General features: G+C 34.6%; 1 protein-coding gene across 7 annotated transcripts in view; it reads right to left on the bottom strand.

Annotated features, from left to right (window-relative positions):
* Positions 1–17761, bottom strand: part of VPS13B (vacuolar protein sorting 13 homolog B) — a 488999-nt gene that overhangs the window by 177541 nt on the left and 293697 nt on the right. For all 7 annotated transcript variants that reach the window (XR_012649869.1, XM_075023675.1, XM_075023678.1 and 4 more), the window contains one exon: positions 14817–14928. Coding sequence is in view for 6 of the 7 variants with exons in the window: in XM_075023675.1 (XP_074879776.1) it covers positions 14817–14928 (112 nt within the window). In the remaining variant the exon portion in view is untranslated. The remainder of the gene's footprint in view (positions 1–14816; positions 14929–17761) is intronic.

Below are 17761 nucleotides of genomic sequence, written 5' to 3'. Positions count from 1 at the left end.
ATTGTATTGTATTTTTCAGGTGAGGAATTTCGTGTACTCCTACTCTTCCAAGTCTTTCTTCTTTTTAAAAGATATTATACCTCCCTAAAATTAACTTTGCTGAAAGCACATCTTGAATATTTGTACCTGTAAGTCTGAACTTTTCCCTTCATGATTTAAATTCAATTTTACCTCTTTTCTTCAGTTATGTCCTATATAATAATAATATTATTATTACTATCATTACTATTTTCTTCCTTTCTGTCCTATTAAACTGTCTTTATCTCAACCCATGAATTTTACTTTTTTTTCCCCTGATTCTCTCCCCCATCCCACTGTGGGGGGAGAGGGCGGGAAGTGAGCGAGCGGCTGCATGGTGCTTAGTTGCTTGCTGGGGTTAAACAATGACACAAATGAAATTCTGATACATAGATTCTTGTCTTAAGACCTGTAACAAAGCTAAGACTATAAGCCACACATTTTGAGTCCCATTCTTACAGTCAATTTTAAACCCACTAATTCCTCCATGTTATTAAATTCAATTACTGCAACTTAAATTTACAAATAGTTATTTCAGATTGAAGTGACTGTAGCTTTTTTTTTCTTCTATGATGAAAAATAAATTGGTAGCTTTTGTTTTAAAAGCATACTACTGCTAAACCTTAAACTGCGATACCAATATATTGAACTTTTTGAAAGTAAACTTCTACACGCACACAGACATACCACTTTAAAAGGATTATTTATGTAAAGCCTCTTTAAGATATTTAGACTATGCTTTAAAAGATGAAAAACAGAACAAATGAAACCTACTAGGAAATTGACCTGAAAACTCATCTTTAGGACAAAAGTATAAAATATATAAAAATCTTAGGAGAACCAGAGAGAACAGATAAAGAACATGACAAAAACAAGCAGAACCAAATTCAAGAGGATTCTCATTCATTCTAACTATTGCTGAGGTAACTTTTGGCAGCAGGAGGCAACATTTTCTTAGAAACCTACATCCTGCCATAGGAAGCCACAGAATACACCATTGCTTTTGTAAACATTAAATATAAAGCCTTCACACTAAATCGGTTAAAGCCTACTATTCAGCATGTACACAAAGCTTGCTAGAGAAGTTTTTAACAGAGATTTTAAGCAAGCTCCACTTACAGGGCAATATCAGGCAAGAGTCATCCTTATCTACTCAAAATACCCCTGTATATTCACAACATTGACCATGAAGACTACAGATTCCAAAGCCAGGTAGTTCAATTGACTCCATGAGGCACCCAAAACATATAAATGTTGGTGGTTATGAAGAAAACTCAGAGTTTCACTTTCTGCCTGGAGCTAAAAAAAAAAAAATAAAATTCAAGGACACTACACAGGTACAAACACAAACAAATACCCAGCTCACTACACTGTCCATTGGGGAAACAGCAAATTCTATCATCTGTAGTTAAAGTCGAGTTTAATAAATACAGTTGCTTAAATTTGTTATGAGCTGCAACGTGTGAAGAATACAATATGTAGATTTTAAAAATTATTTTTAGAAAGCAACTTCTACAACACTTGCAGTTACATAATATATCAGGCATTTTTTTATTATGCCAAGAACATGGAAAATCAACCATTGCAAGCTGTCTGAAGAATAAAGTGTATCGAAAGAGAGTCTGAACAAACACATACCAGAGAACTGCATTTCTCTGAATTTTTCTTGAGTATATATACACACTTATATACACATCCAACCTTAAACTGGGAAACAGAAAAAATTCAGATTGCTTTGCAGCTGATTTGCTAATCTGCAAGTTTCTTCCTGTTCCTTGAAAAACTGTTAAATAAAAAGATTAAATGATACTAATCAATAGTTAAATAACTTTGGTTATCAGGAAGAGTTCAAATCTGTTCTGTTCCTATCCTGCAAGTACAGGATATATCTATGTAATACGTTCTATTTGTATCACTTACACACCTTTTTATTTTTTATTGCTGGAGAACACACACTATCATGCCAGAAAAATGGAGTATCTGTGACTTACGCCAATCACTGTCGTTGAACTCAATGGAGATGCCTGATACTATCTCTGTATTTTATTACTCTCAACATGCACTTGTGTTAGCCATTAACATACCACTGTTAGCCATTGCCTTCTCACAGGAAAAAAAACCTCCTAACAACCAAAAGCATCAGAGGGCATGAAAAATGTTTTGAGAGGCTGAAGAATGCTACATTTATCTTGGTGTCCTACAACTAATAAACCCCATAAGAATATGACCCAGCTCCCCCCTCCCCCCCCCAATAAAAAGTGATGGATTTATATCTCTAAGGACAAAAAGAAAAAAAAAAGAGGAAGAACACCTTCTGAAATGCAACAAACCCACTGTATATAACTTTTAAATCTGTTTTTTACTGCAGCATAATCAGGTTTAATAGCAATAAAGGGAGATAAACTAGAGTGCACAGTAAATGCTTAAACATAAGAAACATTAAGCATGACTTTTGACGGTACTTAAGGTGGTTGAGCACTAAGCTATCTTGGAAAATCGGTAAGGGCAAGGAAGCATACTCACTTAAACAATACAATTTGAGTTGTGCAGGATAATAGTAACAAGGATTTAATTTTGCCATGGGAGCTTTGAATAGTATCACATAGAGAAATATGCTCAAATAACATGTAATCATTCTGTATTATTTCTGATAATCCTTTTTGTTAAATAACTGAAAACCAAAGTAGGAATACTAAATAATGTTAAATGGAAAAGAAAGACATAGGCAAATGGTTTTGCAAAAGAAAGAAATCTTCTATCCAAAACATAGTTTAAGAACTGTGGTATGAATTTGTCATAGATAAAACCCTGTGAGGGACATCAGAGAACCCACAAATATTTATGGAATGAACCACAATCTGTATACAGAAGTTAACAAATGTCTCATTACAAATGGGATATGGTTTTCCCAGTAACAGAAGCACACAACTTGCATTATATTTAACTTGAGACCCTGTTATAATTAAAAATACTATAAAGAAAAAAAAATCGTCTTTATATATACTGGAAAATACTTTTCAACAAATGAAACATTTGCTGAAACCAAATCTGGTGGAAATTATATTTACTCACAAACAGTTAAGAAAACTGTGTAGACTAATAAGTTTTTAAAAGCTTGCCTGAATTATTTTAGAAGAAATTATTTATCACAGCCAAGACTTCTGGATAGTATTTTTCATTATATAAGACAGAAAAGTAACCTTGATATGTGGATTCAATCATATATTTTAAGAATCAGCAAAGGAAACTCTAGGAAGAAACTGTACAGAGTTTGTGTAAAGTAACTGAACATTACTTAAGTCACTTGTATAGGGGGACCACTCCAATTCTTAAAATGGCATTAATTCCTAAGGACCAACTAGTTATTTTCTCCCACATTAACAGAAACCCAAACACCTCCCCTCATTCCCCCCAGTATTTTACAATAACAGGCAAAATATAAAGCTACTTGGTTAGTGAAAGAGAAAGATTAAAGGGAGGTAACTTGAAAGAAGAAAAGAAATGTAAAAACTTCAATAATGTTGCTTTATAACATAAAACATACAGCACAACTCACATAAAAAATAACTCCAGCTTTCAGATTTCCTTTTATTTTCCAGTTTTACAGCTTATCTGAAAAATTTTTCATTGCATTCAAGCTGCTGAGTATGTAAACTGTGAAAGGTATCCTGGGATATTTAAACAGTATTTAATGTCTTTTTTCTTTGTCTCTCTGCCTTTTTTTGTTTACCTTTTTAAACTGTTACAGTATGTTTAATAATGTTAATGCTGAATCTGAGAATTTTATTAAAATTCTTAGTTCATAGTGTCAGATTCTGTGCTGTGTTTCAAAAGCTCAAAGCATGATGGCAGATTAAGCTGAGCCAAGCCCAGGCTGCTGCATTACTACCTTTTTGCTAGGGCTAATGCTTGTGCGCCTATACAATAAATAGACTCAGGGCAATGACATGACTGAAAAAAAAATTGCCTGATGCCTTCAAAATATTTTGAGCTCCTTCAGCTCCCTCAGCCAGCTCACTATACACAAGTAGAACCAGCAACACCATGGAGCTGCAAAGAGAAATAGGTCTTAGAACAGCTCGAGTTTAGATTTGCAACCTAGGTGGGCACAGAGCTCATTGCCCAAAGACCACTGTGGCTAAAGTAATGTTAAAAATCACCATTACATCCACCCCACTCTGGGCTGCCCCAAGGAAGCCCAGGGCCACGCTTTATTCCTTTAGCCCCCTCCATTGGGCATGGCTATTCTGCACATCACTTGTTTCGGCAGGAGGGTGAGAGACTTCTCTACTCAAAGAGCTCTTCGAACATCTGACAAGTTTTCTCTCCAAGTTAGTAAATCAAGAATTAATTTGGGGAAGAATTAACATTTTGAAAAATACTTTCAAATGGGAGGAAGGGCCATTATTAGAGTTAAGGGAAGCAAATAGTTACACAGCCTGATTTCAGTGAAGGAGTTGTGTTTCAGTGCTGGTTGAAGAGAGAGACATGAGATTTCTGAGGGGTTCATTTAAAATTTGCAAAAGGTTATGAAATAAAAAGGAGAAGAAATGACTCTTCCTAGGGAGAAGATGACAAGAACTGCAATAACCTTAAGGTCTCAATAAAAACAAACAAACAAACAAAAAACCCCAACCTACGCACAACAAGTATTTATCATCTAAAGATTAGGAAATATCAAGGCAAGTAGTTAAAAATATTGAGCATTTCAGTATATAAAATGATAATAGGATATAATAAAAAGTTTAAAAGGATTAAAACCAAAATTCAAACAGTTTTTGTTGAATTTGATTGATTTTATTTTGATTGGCTTCACTATAAGAGGCTTCATCACACCGGAATTGCAGTTTTTTGGAAAAAAGGAAATGGAAAAAAACTATATTAAACAGCACCTCAAACCAGTACAAACAAAGGAAATCCTAATCTCTCTTCCACTCAGTCACCATAAACATTATAGATTTCAAAACTGAAGTTGTATGAATTTCATGTGTCAAGCTCCATATATATCACACAGCAAATACTAGTTAACTGTGTTAAAATGGTATTTGAGACAGCAAGAAATATCAGAAGACCAAGGAAACTGAGTTCAGGCTGCTGTGTATCTTTAACTTAGCCTTGGCTTTGCAGAATATACGGTAGTTAATATGACCCACAGCTGAGAAACCTTTTTATAGAATAAAGTGTAGCGCACTGGCACAACAGAGAAACCAATGCCCTTGTGAAAGTTTTACTTTACAACTGCTATTTACTTCTGACCTCGAGCTGTTAAATGATGGCATCTTGATTAAATAGTCAAAGAAATGGAGTACATGCTACAATAAATTATATAAAATATGGTACTGAACACTTCGTAGGCTCCTTTTTTGAAGAGATGCTTCTCTTATGCCTCTCTTCCAAGTTCACAGCTAAACCGTCTGACCTGAGAATTTCACAACCTGAACCCACAGGCCAGTTTAAAGGGAGCCTGAAAACCTACTTCCAATTTAGTTCTAAATCACACACAGGTGTTAGTGAGTGAACTACACCTGAATAATCAAACAATCATAACCACACCGTAAACTCAAAAGTTTTACCAGAAAGAATAAAAGCAGTTGCCCTAAGCACTGAGATCTTCACTCTAATGCACCTCCTTCACTGCAAAGTAAATGGACTAGAGTGAGGCGAACAGCCAAAAACAAGGCTTGAACATGGAGCATGAGGTTGTTATCATCATATTTGCCTGCTGAAGTGTGCGTGCAAGCCAGTCATAGTAGCCAGGCATTGATCTGGAACTGGTACGTGAGGCCAGGGTATTGCCTTGCACTGCTAAAGAAAGAATGGGGACCTCCACAGGGTGCCCAGGCTCAGAGAGGTTCTCCTCACCATGCCTCGCCACTGGAGTCCCTCCCAAACACGTGAGCAAGTTCCCATGGTCCTCCAGGTCAAACCTGAAGGAATTTGAGAGATCTATGAAGATGCTTTTTGAAATCTCCGTCTGCCTCTAGAGCAGGACTATTGGGCACACACAAACACATCTCTGTGAATCTCTGTAAAATTAGTTTCATTCCTCCTCCCTCTTCCTCCTCACAAAGGGCTGCGATGCTGCTAGGGTGAAGAACACATTTGTGCAAATACCTCAGCCAAGTTAGAAGCAGTGCCCCCAGCTGAAAGGAAGGAAAAACTGCAGATAGAATGCATATTGAGTTCTCAAAACAAAATTGAAAATAACAATTAATCATTGAGGAGGGATCTTATTTTTGATATTAATTTTTTTTTTAGTATATGCATTGTTTGAGAGTTACTAGGAGACTTCTAAAAATAACTTTAACAATTTTACAGATTTCACCTTTGCTCTGTTTGAATGAATTTGTTATTCCTTTGAATTCAGTCTTTATTGACATTTAGTTGACAGGTTTTTTTTTCCTGACATATTTAATAAGGTTTCCAAAAGAGCTGCCCTGATTAACAACAAATGGATGCTTAAATGACACAATAATGGCAGTGCTCTCTGAAAGGAACGTTTCTATAAAGCATATTTCAATTTGATTTCTATGAGGAACTGCATGAAGAAATTAAAAACTATTCTAAGAATCAGATAAAAAAATTCAGTCCTACTAAGTGAAAGAGAAAATATAAAGTGGGTATGTGTATTGAGCACACAGTGATTAAACTGATGAATTAAAGAGAAAAATAAAGTTGTAGAAATGGTTTTCTTACTATGAAATTTATTTTTACTATCACATCATAAGGCAATGTATTGTAAATATATGTATTTAGGCAAATTAGTTATGTATTATTGCAGATTCCAGTTAAACTCACAATTAAAGAAATTTCAAGTAAAAATAAGATTGATAGTTAAAGCTGAATATTTTTAAAGTTGAATTCCAAATATAAATTTAGCTTTGAATAGCTTTGGTATTAGATAATTAACAAGCTACATTTCTGAAACTAAATGGGCAGTTCCAGCTGTTATTTTATAATTAGTTTCCACTGACGGTTTTAAATTAATAACTGCTGCAATAGCCTCAAACATGCCAATGTTAATTAGAAGTGGTGTTTCCATGTAATGCTATCCATATATATGAATATTTTACTGGGCAAAAGGTCTAAGCAGACTTTTCTTTTTTGCCTCTCTACTAAAGACAGAAGAAGAGAAAAATGTAAAGTAGGAAAAGACTTCACTTCCAAGCCCTATTCCAGAGAGAGGTATAGGATTCTTATGGAAGAAGATAACAACGACTTTCCTAAGTTCTAAAAAAAGCATGGCTTCAGGTACAATAGCAAATAACAATATTTAGAACTTGCAATTTAATATGAATATTTTGATTTAAACCCCATTTCAACAATTAATAAAGCTAAAGATCATTAAGTGCAAAAAAAAAATATAATTGCATATCCAAATTAAATGTCAAGACAATCTTGTTTAAAAAAAAAAAAGACTGAGGAATAAAAACATCCTGGTCTGATAACTGAAAAATTAAAAAATAAATTAGAGGAACAAGTTTAAAATATTCACTGTTACAATTTTTTTGCCTTAACACAGGAAGAAAAGAATGGAAAATGCTCGTAGTGTAACCCTGTTTCACAACCTCTATGCAATAAAAGAAATATTGCTCCTTGAAATGCTACGATTTTTTTCCCCCTGAAAGTTATTTTCCTACATAACATTACCCTGGTAGTTTTAAACATTCTGAAATTAAAGAAAAACTGTAATAGAGATTTTATGATGCACTGTAACTTTTACTTTTTCTTATTTCCTATGTTACAATGCACATTTTAATAAGCTGCTCACACTTCCATCAAAAACCCTGTAGGCATACATTTTTTCACTGATTATCTTTGTTACCTTTATCCCGCCCCCCCCCCCCCCCCCCGCCAAAGAACTCAGGTTAGCATTAGCTAATTCCTTGTTTGCCTACCAAATAAGCTTCAATGAAGTATTAAAAAAAAAAAAAAGTAAAACAGAAAATAAGTTTTATTAGAACCTTTATAAAAATAATCAATTCTTATAAGGAAATTATTCATATTAGGTGCGTAGTCTGGGAAACACTTATCGGAATACTAAACATCTATGCAAAAAAGAAGTTTGGGTTTTGCTTTTTTTAACTGATAATTAGTTTGAAAAGGAAAACCTTTTTGCTCATACTACAGTTATAGAAAATCCAGGCTTTTTGTAACAATACTTTAAAGGTATAGTTTTTTGAATATAAATATGTCCCACAGCAATGTAATACTAAACAAAAAATATTTCTGAAGAGAAGATGCTTATAGATGTGGGTGCTGTTGAAAAGTTTTGAAAAGCATTTGATTTTCCAAACCACATTTGAAAGAAAAAAAACATATTTCCACACAGACTGCTGGCTATGTATGTGTTTCTTGCAAAAACTTCCATCATTCTTTCCTTCCCCTCACTCCAGCACTATCAGCACAGACACACAAAATTGTTTATTACTACTTTTTTTAAACTAAAGGATTTTTGTTAACCAATTATGGGCATTACATGATTATTACAAGCATGTTCTAGATAAAGCTCCTTGAAATAAAGATAAATAGCAGATATTTTTTAAGAAAAACGACATTGCTTTGTTATTTGAAAATGTTTCAGAGTTAAAAAACAGTGGAAAACAATAGACTACAAAAATGAAAAACATAGTAGCTTAGATACTTTTGTAATAAAAAGACTTGTCTACATGAAAAGTTTTAAGAAACAATACGAAATAATTTACAGCTACCTTTTCATGATTAAACACTTTCCATGTAATTTTTTTTTGGGGGGGTGGCAGGGTAGTGTTTAAAGAATTTCCATTTACATTCACAAATTGAAAACAGTCTAAGGACAGCTTTATACTTTGATCTATGAAAGATCTACACATGAAAATGACCATGAACATTCAGACCTGGACTATTAAGCTTTGATGTATGACATGAATGAAATCCTTGGATCTCAAAAATGATGAATCCAGAGCGTGGACAACAATTAGATTCTTTATTGGCCAACCTGAGGAAAGCTTGTGATTCTGTTCACCTAAACTTCCAGAACTTGATAGTTTAGTAATATTTATTCTGGACTTTATAAGCAAGGCCTTTTCATAGTAGCCTCCAAACAGCCTGTATTCTCTATGCTCTTTGTCAGCCATTTCATTTTTGTCTTAACAACATTTTATGTCAAAATTATTTTACTCTATCTGTTCATGGATACTCCCTAAATTCTATTAATTAATGTTTCACATCATAAGTTTGCTAAAAATTCCCATGCTGGGGATGATTGGCAATTATCTATATAATCGAGCAGGCAATTTGCACAGTATTTGGTATAATAGGGTCCTTATCCTCATATGGAAGTAGAACTAAATGTCACCTCAATTTCAACTCTGTGCTGCTTCATATTTAAGCAGAGCCATGCATCTACTTCCTCTTATTTTTCAGTCAGAGAAACAGAATTGCTCGGTCTTGTATTCAAGTTTTCTCAGCCATTTTCCTATTGATACTGTCCAGTTCTCCTGGTAGCTTAGCACAACTAGTGCTATTCATTGTTATAAATATAAACCCCCAACAAACACACTTTTATTTTTTTTTTTAATTCAGTCCTTTTAATGTTATGTTTTCACTAACTAAAAGTGCTCAAGGATTCCAACTATGCCCAGCTTAATTGCACTAAGAACTGTTTGTATATACAGGAAAATACCATTGTAATCTAAAAAGGTGACAAAATTATCTCACAGAATGTGAAATAACTGGGCAGAAAACTGGTTAAGATGACTACAGACACATTTGATTAGTTCCACTTCTTTAAAGCATTGTAATTTATTCATGCTGATATTCTATGTTAGCCACTTTTATTAAAAGAGAAAGAACTAAGGAAATGACAAAGGGAAAACATATGAAGATGCACAAAGAAGGAAATGTGGCTTTTCAAGCTACCCCAGGAGATGCTACTCTGTTTGCTGCAGCCATCTCCATACATGAAAAAGGATCTTCTGGCCTGGTGCCCCCAGAATTGCTTTATATCCATCAAAAGTCTGTTCTTTGGACAACAGATTGTCAAACAGATCTAAATAATCTGCTAGGTTTGTTGTCTGGAGAAAGACTTGAGCAACTTGATCTAAATTGCTTTGAGTAGGAGGCTGGACTAGATGAACTAGAGAAGTCCCTTCCAACTGAAATTATTCCACGATTCTATGCTTCCTTTGGATTTTTGTAACAGAATCAGCCACATAACTGCTTTTAGCAGTCTCCACATAAAAACATATATTTATGTTTTGAGACAAATGCTTGCTGCTAGTAAGGAATCTTAACTGATATCCTCCAAAGCAAACAAAGCATTTCTACAAACACCAGAGCTGCTAAAAGTCTCTGTGTAGCTGGCATACAGTTAAGTTCTTAATTTCATTACACTAACACTGTAGCAGAAGTGTACCTTTGTTGTTAGGTACCAAAGAATCCATAGACAAGAGAGTTTTATGAAGATCTTGAGGAAAAAAACTTCAGCCGGAATTTTTACCTTACTAGACACCAGAGTGCCAAACAAGAGCAAGTCCAGGAATGAGAAATGCAATTTTTTTCCCTCCAAAGAGATGCCTTTTTTCCCCTGTAGTTACAGCATTTATAAAATTTCCTTCCAATGTGATTTCTCTGATATCAAGTAACTGGCTGACTTTCACTCCATCAGGGCATTAACATGATTTCCCTATCTCAGCACTCTTCTTCCCCGTAACTGCTAAACCTTTCTCTGTTTTGTCAAATGTATTTGACCATTCGTTTGGCTACTTCAAAAGTTCTAACATACACAGCATGATCACACAAGCCAAGAAATGACCACATAATCTTGTTTTTCTGTAGCCTGCTGAGTCGCCTCTAAGCAGCAGTCCCCCCACTCCCAAGTTTAATATGACCAAGTAGTTAAAACCCACAAAAATGCAGTTCTCTCCTTCACTGCTTAGCAGAAACCTCATTTACTCTGACTGACTCCTTCAAGTTTTAATTAACTGCTCTTCCCTCTCTTCAGCCAGGCTAGACAGCTCTCTCATTTGCATCCTTATCCAAAATCTCTATTCTGCTCCCTGACCCTGTCCCAAGGCCTTCTGGTATCTACAAGAATTCTGCTCCACAGAACTGGCAGTTTCTTGATGGGAACATACAATTCTGGTCATATTTGTTGAAGACAAACACACCTTAGCTGGGGTTTAAGAATCAGAAATTCATAAGAAATCATTAAAACAAACCACAGAACTCCTATGATTTAGTAGAAAAAAAAAATTGAAAAGGAGAAATTGTCTCTTACTGTGCATAGCTAAAAATGTGTCACTGTACTTTCAAGAGCCGTATATTTACTGTTATGGTACATGCATCTTTGTTTACTATGCATATCAATAGTCTAAACTAAATTAGTCCATTTTCTACTGGAGGAAATAGTTATTTTTAGACTAATTTTTAGATGGTATAAGAAAACTGAAGTTACTATGTCAATACATTTCTTTCCAACTTCCAATAATCACCTGAAAAAATATTTGTGCCCTAACTTTTGGGGCACATTATTTTCCAACATTCCATTTTTAATTTAGTTCTCTCTCCAAGTTAAGCAAGTAAGCTATTTTTCCTAAGACACAGATGCAGTCATTTCAGCTTACAGGCCAGAAGTGGCCCAGTTTATTTAGTATGACCTGCAGCCATACCAGATTTACCTTTCATGCGCTGGCATTCTGTTAATGATACATGAGCACATTCAATTTTTCATGTATGAATTTACGGGACAAATTCAAAAGACATTTGGAAATTCTATTCAGCCTCTAGCCATGAAAAAGTTTCTCAGCCTTTCCTAAAAAAAACGGTTTCTAAATGAGAAGCAAAAATTCTTTCTCATGAAATACTACAAAAGTGATATTAATTGCATGTAGTTGTAGTTCAGACCTAAACAGAAGACTGTTTAAGCCAAAGTGACACCACAAATTAAGTTCGTATCCCCACACCAGAAACAGTGTAAAGACAGGGGGTCAGAAAATGATGTATTTTCTTTTATTCTATTAAAAGCAGCAGCAGCAAATTAGACAAGAAGAGAGGTTGGAAAAAGACAGAAGATGACATGTTGGGATTAATAGAATGCTGTAACAGCTAATTATTCAGTAATTAAGAGGCTGCTGTAATTTATTTTTTTTAGAGTTTCTTAAGCTGGGTATTGTACTACTTATTATACCTCTGTTGATATTTACTAAGAAATCTTTCACCAAAATACATGAGTTACACATTGTGTGAGTTTTCTCATTTTACTACTTCATTTTTAAGCATTCTGTATTAGCTCCAGTTACACATTTTTGTTATTTATTACACATTACTGCTATCTTGTGCCATCTACTGTGGGCAGGTTAAAAAGGGCAAATACTGTGTAGGTTAAGAAATCTCGTATTTGGAGAAAAAAATACTAACATCAGGCCTATGTGTTAAAAATATCTCACTGGGTTTTTTTATTCCTTGAATACAGACTGTGTGTCCTGCCCTAACAATACAAAAACCTTTGTATTTTCTTATTTTCCAAAGAAAACCTAACAAATAGTGAAATTAACTCCACTCACAACTCCACTGGTCTAACAGCAGTGACTGCCATGTAAGAAAATGAATGGCTATCTTCAACCATGCTTCTGTAACTACAGTATGTTCTGGATCAAAGAATATATAATTAGAAAATGCATCTACTTTGACTCCAAACTGGAATCTTAATATTTTTAATTAAAAAGTATCAATTTATATTGCTGAAAAGTGTTGAAACTTGCTTAAACAGATCAAAATAGTAACCCTTTTCCCCAAACCAAAAGACCACCCACTACCAACTTCAATATTGTCTCATAAAACTCTGCAAAGTAACTTGACACTCTGCCCCGATGTATTTTAAAAACACTAAAGCTAGTATAATTGGATGATTAAAGAACAAAGATAAGACTGAGTCATTTGACAGCTGCTGAGAAATTAGAAGAATGGTCACTGAAGCAGTTAGAGGAAATTACTGAAAATGGCAGACATTTCTCAGAAAAAGGCACAGGAAGCACGATGTTGTGAGACTGGTCACAAAGAAGCCAGTAACAGTCAGATGAGAGCTGTATGTGGCCCAGTGCTTACTTCTACCTTACCCATTTGGTGCCTTGATTTCTAAAGGAGTACTGGAGCATATCATAACTGTATAAAAATATGAAAACCAAATATTCATTGCACAAATCTAGTCCAGAATGTTTATATACATAAGAAGCAGAGACCCATAATGCACAAGGGCATCAGAAACTTTAAGCAATTGAGTGACTTCTGCTTTGAAAAGTATGGAATTTCTGCATTTCAGGTAAAGCCACAGATGCAAGGATATCAGACTCAAAAATGTAAAATACCATAGCTTCACTGATTTTACATGTAAATCGCATCCCTCCTGTTGCTTACTCACTGATCTGTAACGTGCATACAAGGAACATTGCACAGTTCCCCTAGGTGACACAAATGACCTTACAAAGCTGGAATTTGCAGATTCCACTTTACAATAGGGGATTTTTCTGATAAATTTTTGGTTGCTGTGATAAGAAGATTGGAACCTACATTTGGTTCTGTAACTCTTAAAGCAGGTATCACATGGCAATCTCCTCCAGCAGAGAGGGCAGAAGCAGGAAGAGCCTGTACCAATGTTGGGAAGATCTCTTTTTATCTGTGGGCACATTGAGAGTTGGATCAGGCCCTGCCACCCAAAGCCATTGCTGGTGCCAAACTGTAAGGTTTCTTCCACGAAAGCTCCATAACACAACAGATACAATGCTCATTTAAAAAAAAAAAAAAAAAATCAAAAAAAGAAAAACTACTATTACTAAACATACAAGCAAAAATACTAATTTAAATATTTCCACATGGAAATATGAAGAAAAAGACACTCATAACTTCTAAGCGATCAGAAGAGAAATGAGAGATATTTCATGGTCTCCTAAAAACCCTAGTCTTGACAAAAAGTAAAACTTGCTGTCATTTTCTAGGCAGTAAATGTTTTACTGCTGGGAAAAGATTTTGATGTTTGTAATTTCTATTGAAGAGCACTACGAAGTAGTTAAAAATATTGCCACATCTGAAAAACAGACCAACGGGAAGTCTAAGACACTTGTTCATCTGTATTTCTGTGACTTTTCTCACTTGGTATTATTTGCAACCATACTTTCATGTCTGGCAACAGTGCCAACTCTACTAAGGATCATATATTACTTTTATCATGTTGATTACATATGTTCACCAGTTTTGCTGCCTATATATGATTAGTGTGGTTTGCACATACTTAGTGACACAATCCAGAGCATGACATTTTCACAGAAAATGTGTTTACTGGGAAAGAGCTCCTTAGAAGTTTGCGTTCCTTTCAGCTTTGATCTACATGACATCAAGAATCCTACAGTTTGAATATATGTTTACCATTTATATTATTAAGATCTATCTCCTTCACACTGTATGGCTACTGAGCACTTTGGTAGTCACAAAAAATTCCCTTTTCTCTTAGGTGAACTTAGTAGTAGCTGAATAAAAGAAAGCCTCTTAAAATGTTCTCATCTGTGAGCTTAAACTTCATAATGACTTGACATTTAAATTCTGTTATTCATCAGCACTTCACAGAAGAACTTGATTTGTCTAAATGGATTTGAAAGCCCACAAGTGAAGAAAATCAGAAAAACCTGGTTTTGAATATCAAAAGATTGTATGTGAAAAGTATTTTTACAGGCTGCACGTACCCGTTTTATTGATCAATTAACTTCTCCCAAAATGAATTTTTCTGAGACCATATATGAAAACCCAAACCCTCCCCCCACACTTACTGATAAATGTCTTTTCTGAGCACAGCTCTACTAAGAGGGTTGTCAGCCTGAGGAGCCATAGAGACAGATCCAATCTTGAGAACCAAAGTGTCTTCTTTAATTGCTGGATTAGCTGTAGTTAGGAGACAAGAAAATATATGTTTGATTAAAAGTCAAGTGCGCATAGGAGAAACACTGAAAAAACTGTTTCTTGAAAAAAATCTAAATAAGAAAGTCTGCTAAGGATTCAGTTCTGCTCAGGAGCAACAACTAATGCAAAAAAAAGCCATAAAATCAATAGCACTGTTGTGATACATAAAAGTCAAACTATTGTCATTTAATTTTCCCACAGTTTTATCACACAACTAAATCCTGGTCTTTGACTTCTCATTTGCCCTGATTTTATTTCTTTTTTTTTTTTTTTTGTCCAAAATGATGTTGATCCCACAGACTTCTTTGTGATCTGTCTGATTCTCCAATAATTATCTGCTGAAATATCAGCACGTAAAGCACTCTGAATCATGCACCCATTTTAATATGGGCCTAGTCCTTTAGATGTAAAACATTGCAGGATATTACAATGTAACCAATCTAGTAGCATTTGGTGTGGTTTGCAACACACATGAAAAGTTCAAACACAAGGACTGAAACAACAGAATCTGAAATCTGACACATATACAGAGAACAAGATGTAGTACTACACAGTAAATTCCAAATCAATAACAAAATTACTCCAAGAAGAAAAATCCCTGCTTTCCACTTCACCTCCATCATATTCAAATTTCAGCCACATGTACAAATTGCTAGTTTTAAAAGCAGTGGTCCAAAGTTCTGCCCAGAAAAAAAAAAAATAGCACCACATTTCTTGTAGTAAACAAACTCTGAGTCTACTGCATCTCCTTCTCAGCAGACACAGACATACACAAAGCATTTGGATATGGTTCTGCTCAGAAGACTTCATTGTAAGTAGGAAGCTCCTGAGAACACGTGATGCAAGCTCAAAGAGTTCATCATCTGAAGTGAAATGGTTCACTTCAACACCAGCGTGATAACATAACCAGGATGGAACAATATCACACTTGCTCCCACGTCCAAGGAAATTCTGCAAGACTCTTATATAAAAGTTCTGAAAACAAAATTACAGTAGCAGAATAGAGTTTAAATATTTTACTGAAGAGTGAAATGCTTGGTGTGGAAAGAACCAGTGAAATCTACGAGTTTAAAAAATGGCTTCTCCAGACCCATTAATGTCTTGATGAATAAGACAACATGCTTTGCAGTTACATATATACTTATCTATATTTTTAAACAGATGTAAGAAATCACAGAATTCACAGAAATTCTAATATGATATTTTGAAACAATTGTAGGGAATATCACAGTAAGCATGCAGCAGAGCAGTAACACAAGTTCTGACACACAACTAAATCAGAATACTAGGGGTTTACTTAAAAGAACCTCATCTACTTAAAAAGCAAAGTCAAATCCTTTAGTCCCCAGAGCACAGCAAAACCATATACAGATGGTTTAGTTGCCAGAACTAAGTTAGAAAAGTTAAGCTGACAACAAAATCCTGTTTGTGACTAAATCAGAAACCGTATTTTCAACTTTTAGATCAAAAATGAGTATTAGAATTCCTGCCACTATACACTTAATGTGTTGGATTTTTTTTTTTCTGATACTCAAATAAGAAAAAGAAGTGAAGGTATTAAATATACTTCAGACTGCAATTGCAACTTAATTAGGTGGCAAATGCCTTATTCTGAGCAGTGGTTCTTCGTAAAATGTATCTTAGGCTAAGAATTTTAATTTGTCTCTGACACTTAGCAAAGCAAAATAAATACAGTACAGCTCATCATGGTCTCTATTATGTAAGCATTTGGGGATTTTTTTTTCAAGGCTGGGCATGGTTCCTTTGTCTACATCTTCCTGTAGGTCAAGAAATTAAGGCAATCTTAGAAAGAATTACAGGCATTAATATTTTCAGCTGGTTTCTAAAGGGTGATACTCTGAGTCATGATTTAGGATGACAAATTCGTATCTCCTTCATTAACCCATGAATTCTCCCATTAGCTTGTCAAAATATGGGAATAATGTAGTAAACATAATCACAGTCATTATAAATATTTAAAAACTTGAGAGGAAGAAAAAGTCTACACTACACAATATAAGTACAATCTAGGAAAAACTTACAGACCTAAGTGTACTAATGTTGTTCACAATCTCACTTGGTTTTACCCACTCATCTCAGTCATCTTTTTGCTGAGCTAAACACATTATACTCTTTTAATCCTTCCTTGCAAGACTTCTTCTCCAGCACTTGATTAGCATTTGTGGTGCTTTTCAGCACCCTCTCATTTTATCAATGCCCATTTTTGTAATATAAAGCAAATTGGACATGATATTCCATCACCTGTCATATGCAGAAGTACAGTTACTGCCCTTATTTCTTTTCACTAAGTCCACTGTGACCCTTAAGCTGTTTTCATCCACTGTTTCCCAGGATAGTCTCTCCAGTCCAGAAGATATAGTTTGCATAACTTTTTTCCTTGATATATAACTTTAGCTTTAGAAGATGTGGTATATTTTCTACAAGCAGTGATGTAAGCACAGCGATCCAGATGCATGGCCTACAGAGTCCTTAACATCATTTTCCTCAGGAAATTCTTTGCAACGTATGTTGATGCTAGCAGCAATAGTTTTATATTTACTTTCAGATTATTAAATACCAATTTCACTTATTATTCCCAACTGACAAATTTTTATTTTTTTTTTAGACTTCTAGTTAGCCATTTTTAATTCATTTAACATTTCCACAGATATTGTATGGGGTTGTATATAATTTAAACACCACGAAACACAATGTCAAACTCCTCACAAAAGTCTAAGCATATCAAATCTTTGCAAACATTTTATCAACTACGACTTGTAACTGTAATGAGGAATGGAAATCAGATGTGTTTAAC

Source organism: Buteo buteo, chromosome 3, assembly GCF_964188355.1.
Source record: "Buteo buteo chromosome 3, bButBut1.hap1.1, whole genome shotgun sequence".
Lineage (NCBI taxonomy): Eukaryota > Metazoa > Chordata > Aves > Accipitriformes > Accipitridae > Buteo > Buteo buteo.
Note: the sequence above shows the minus strand (reverse complement) of the source record. Positions and strands in the feature narration are given on the sequence as shown.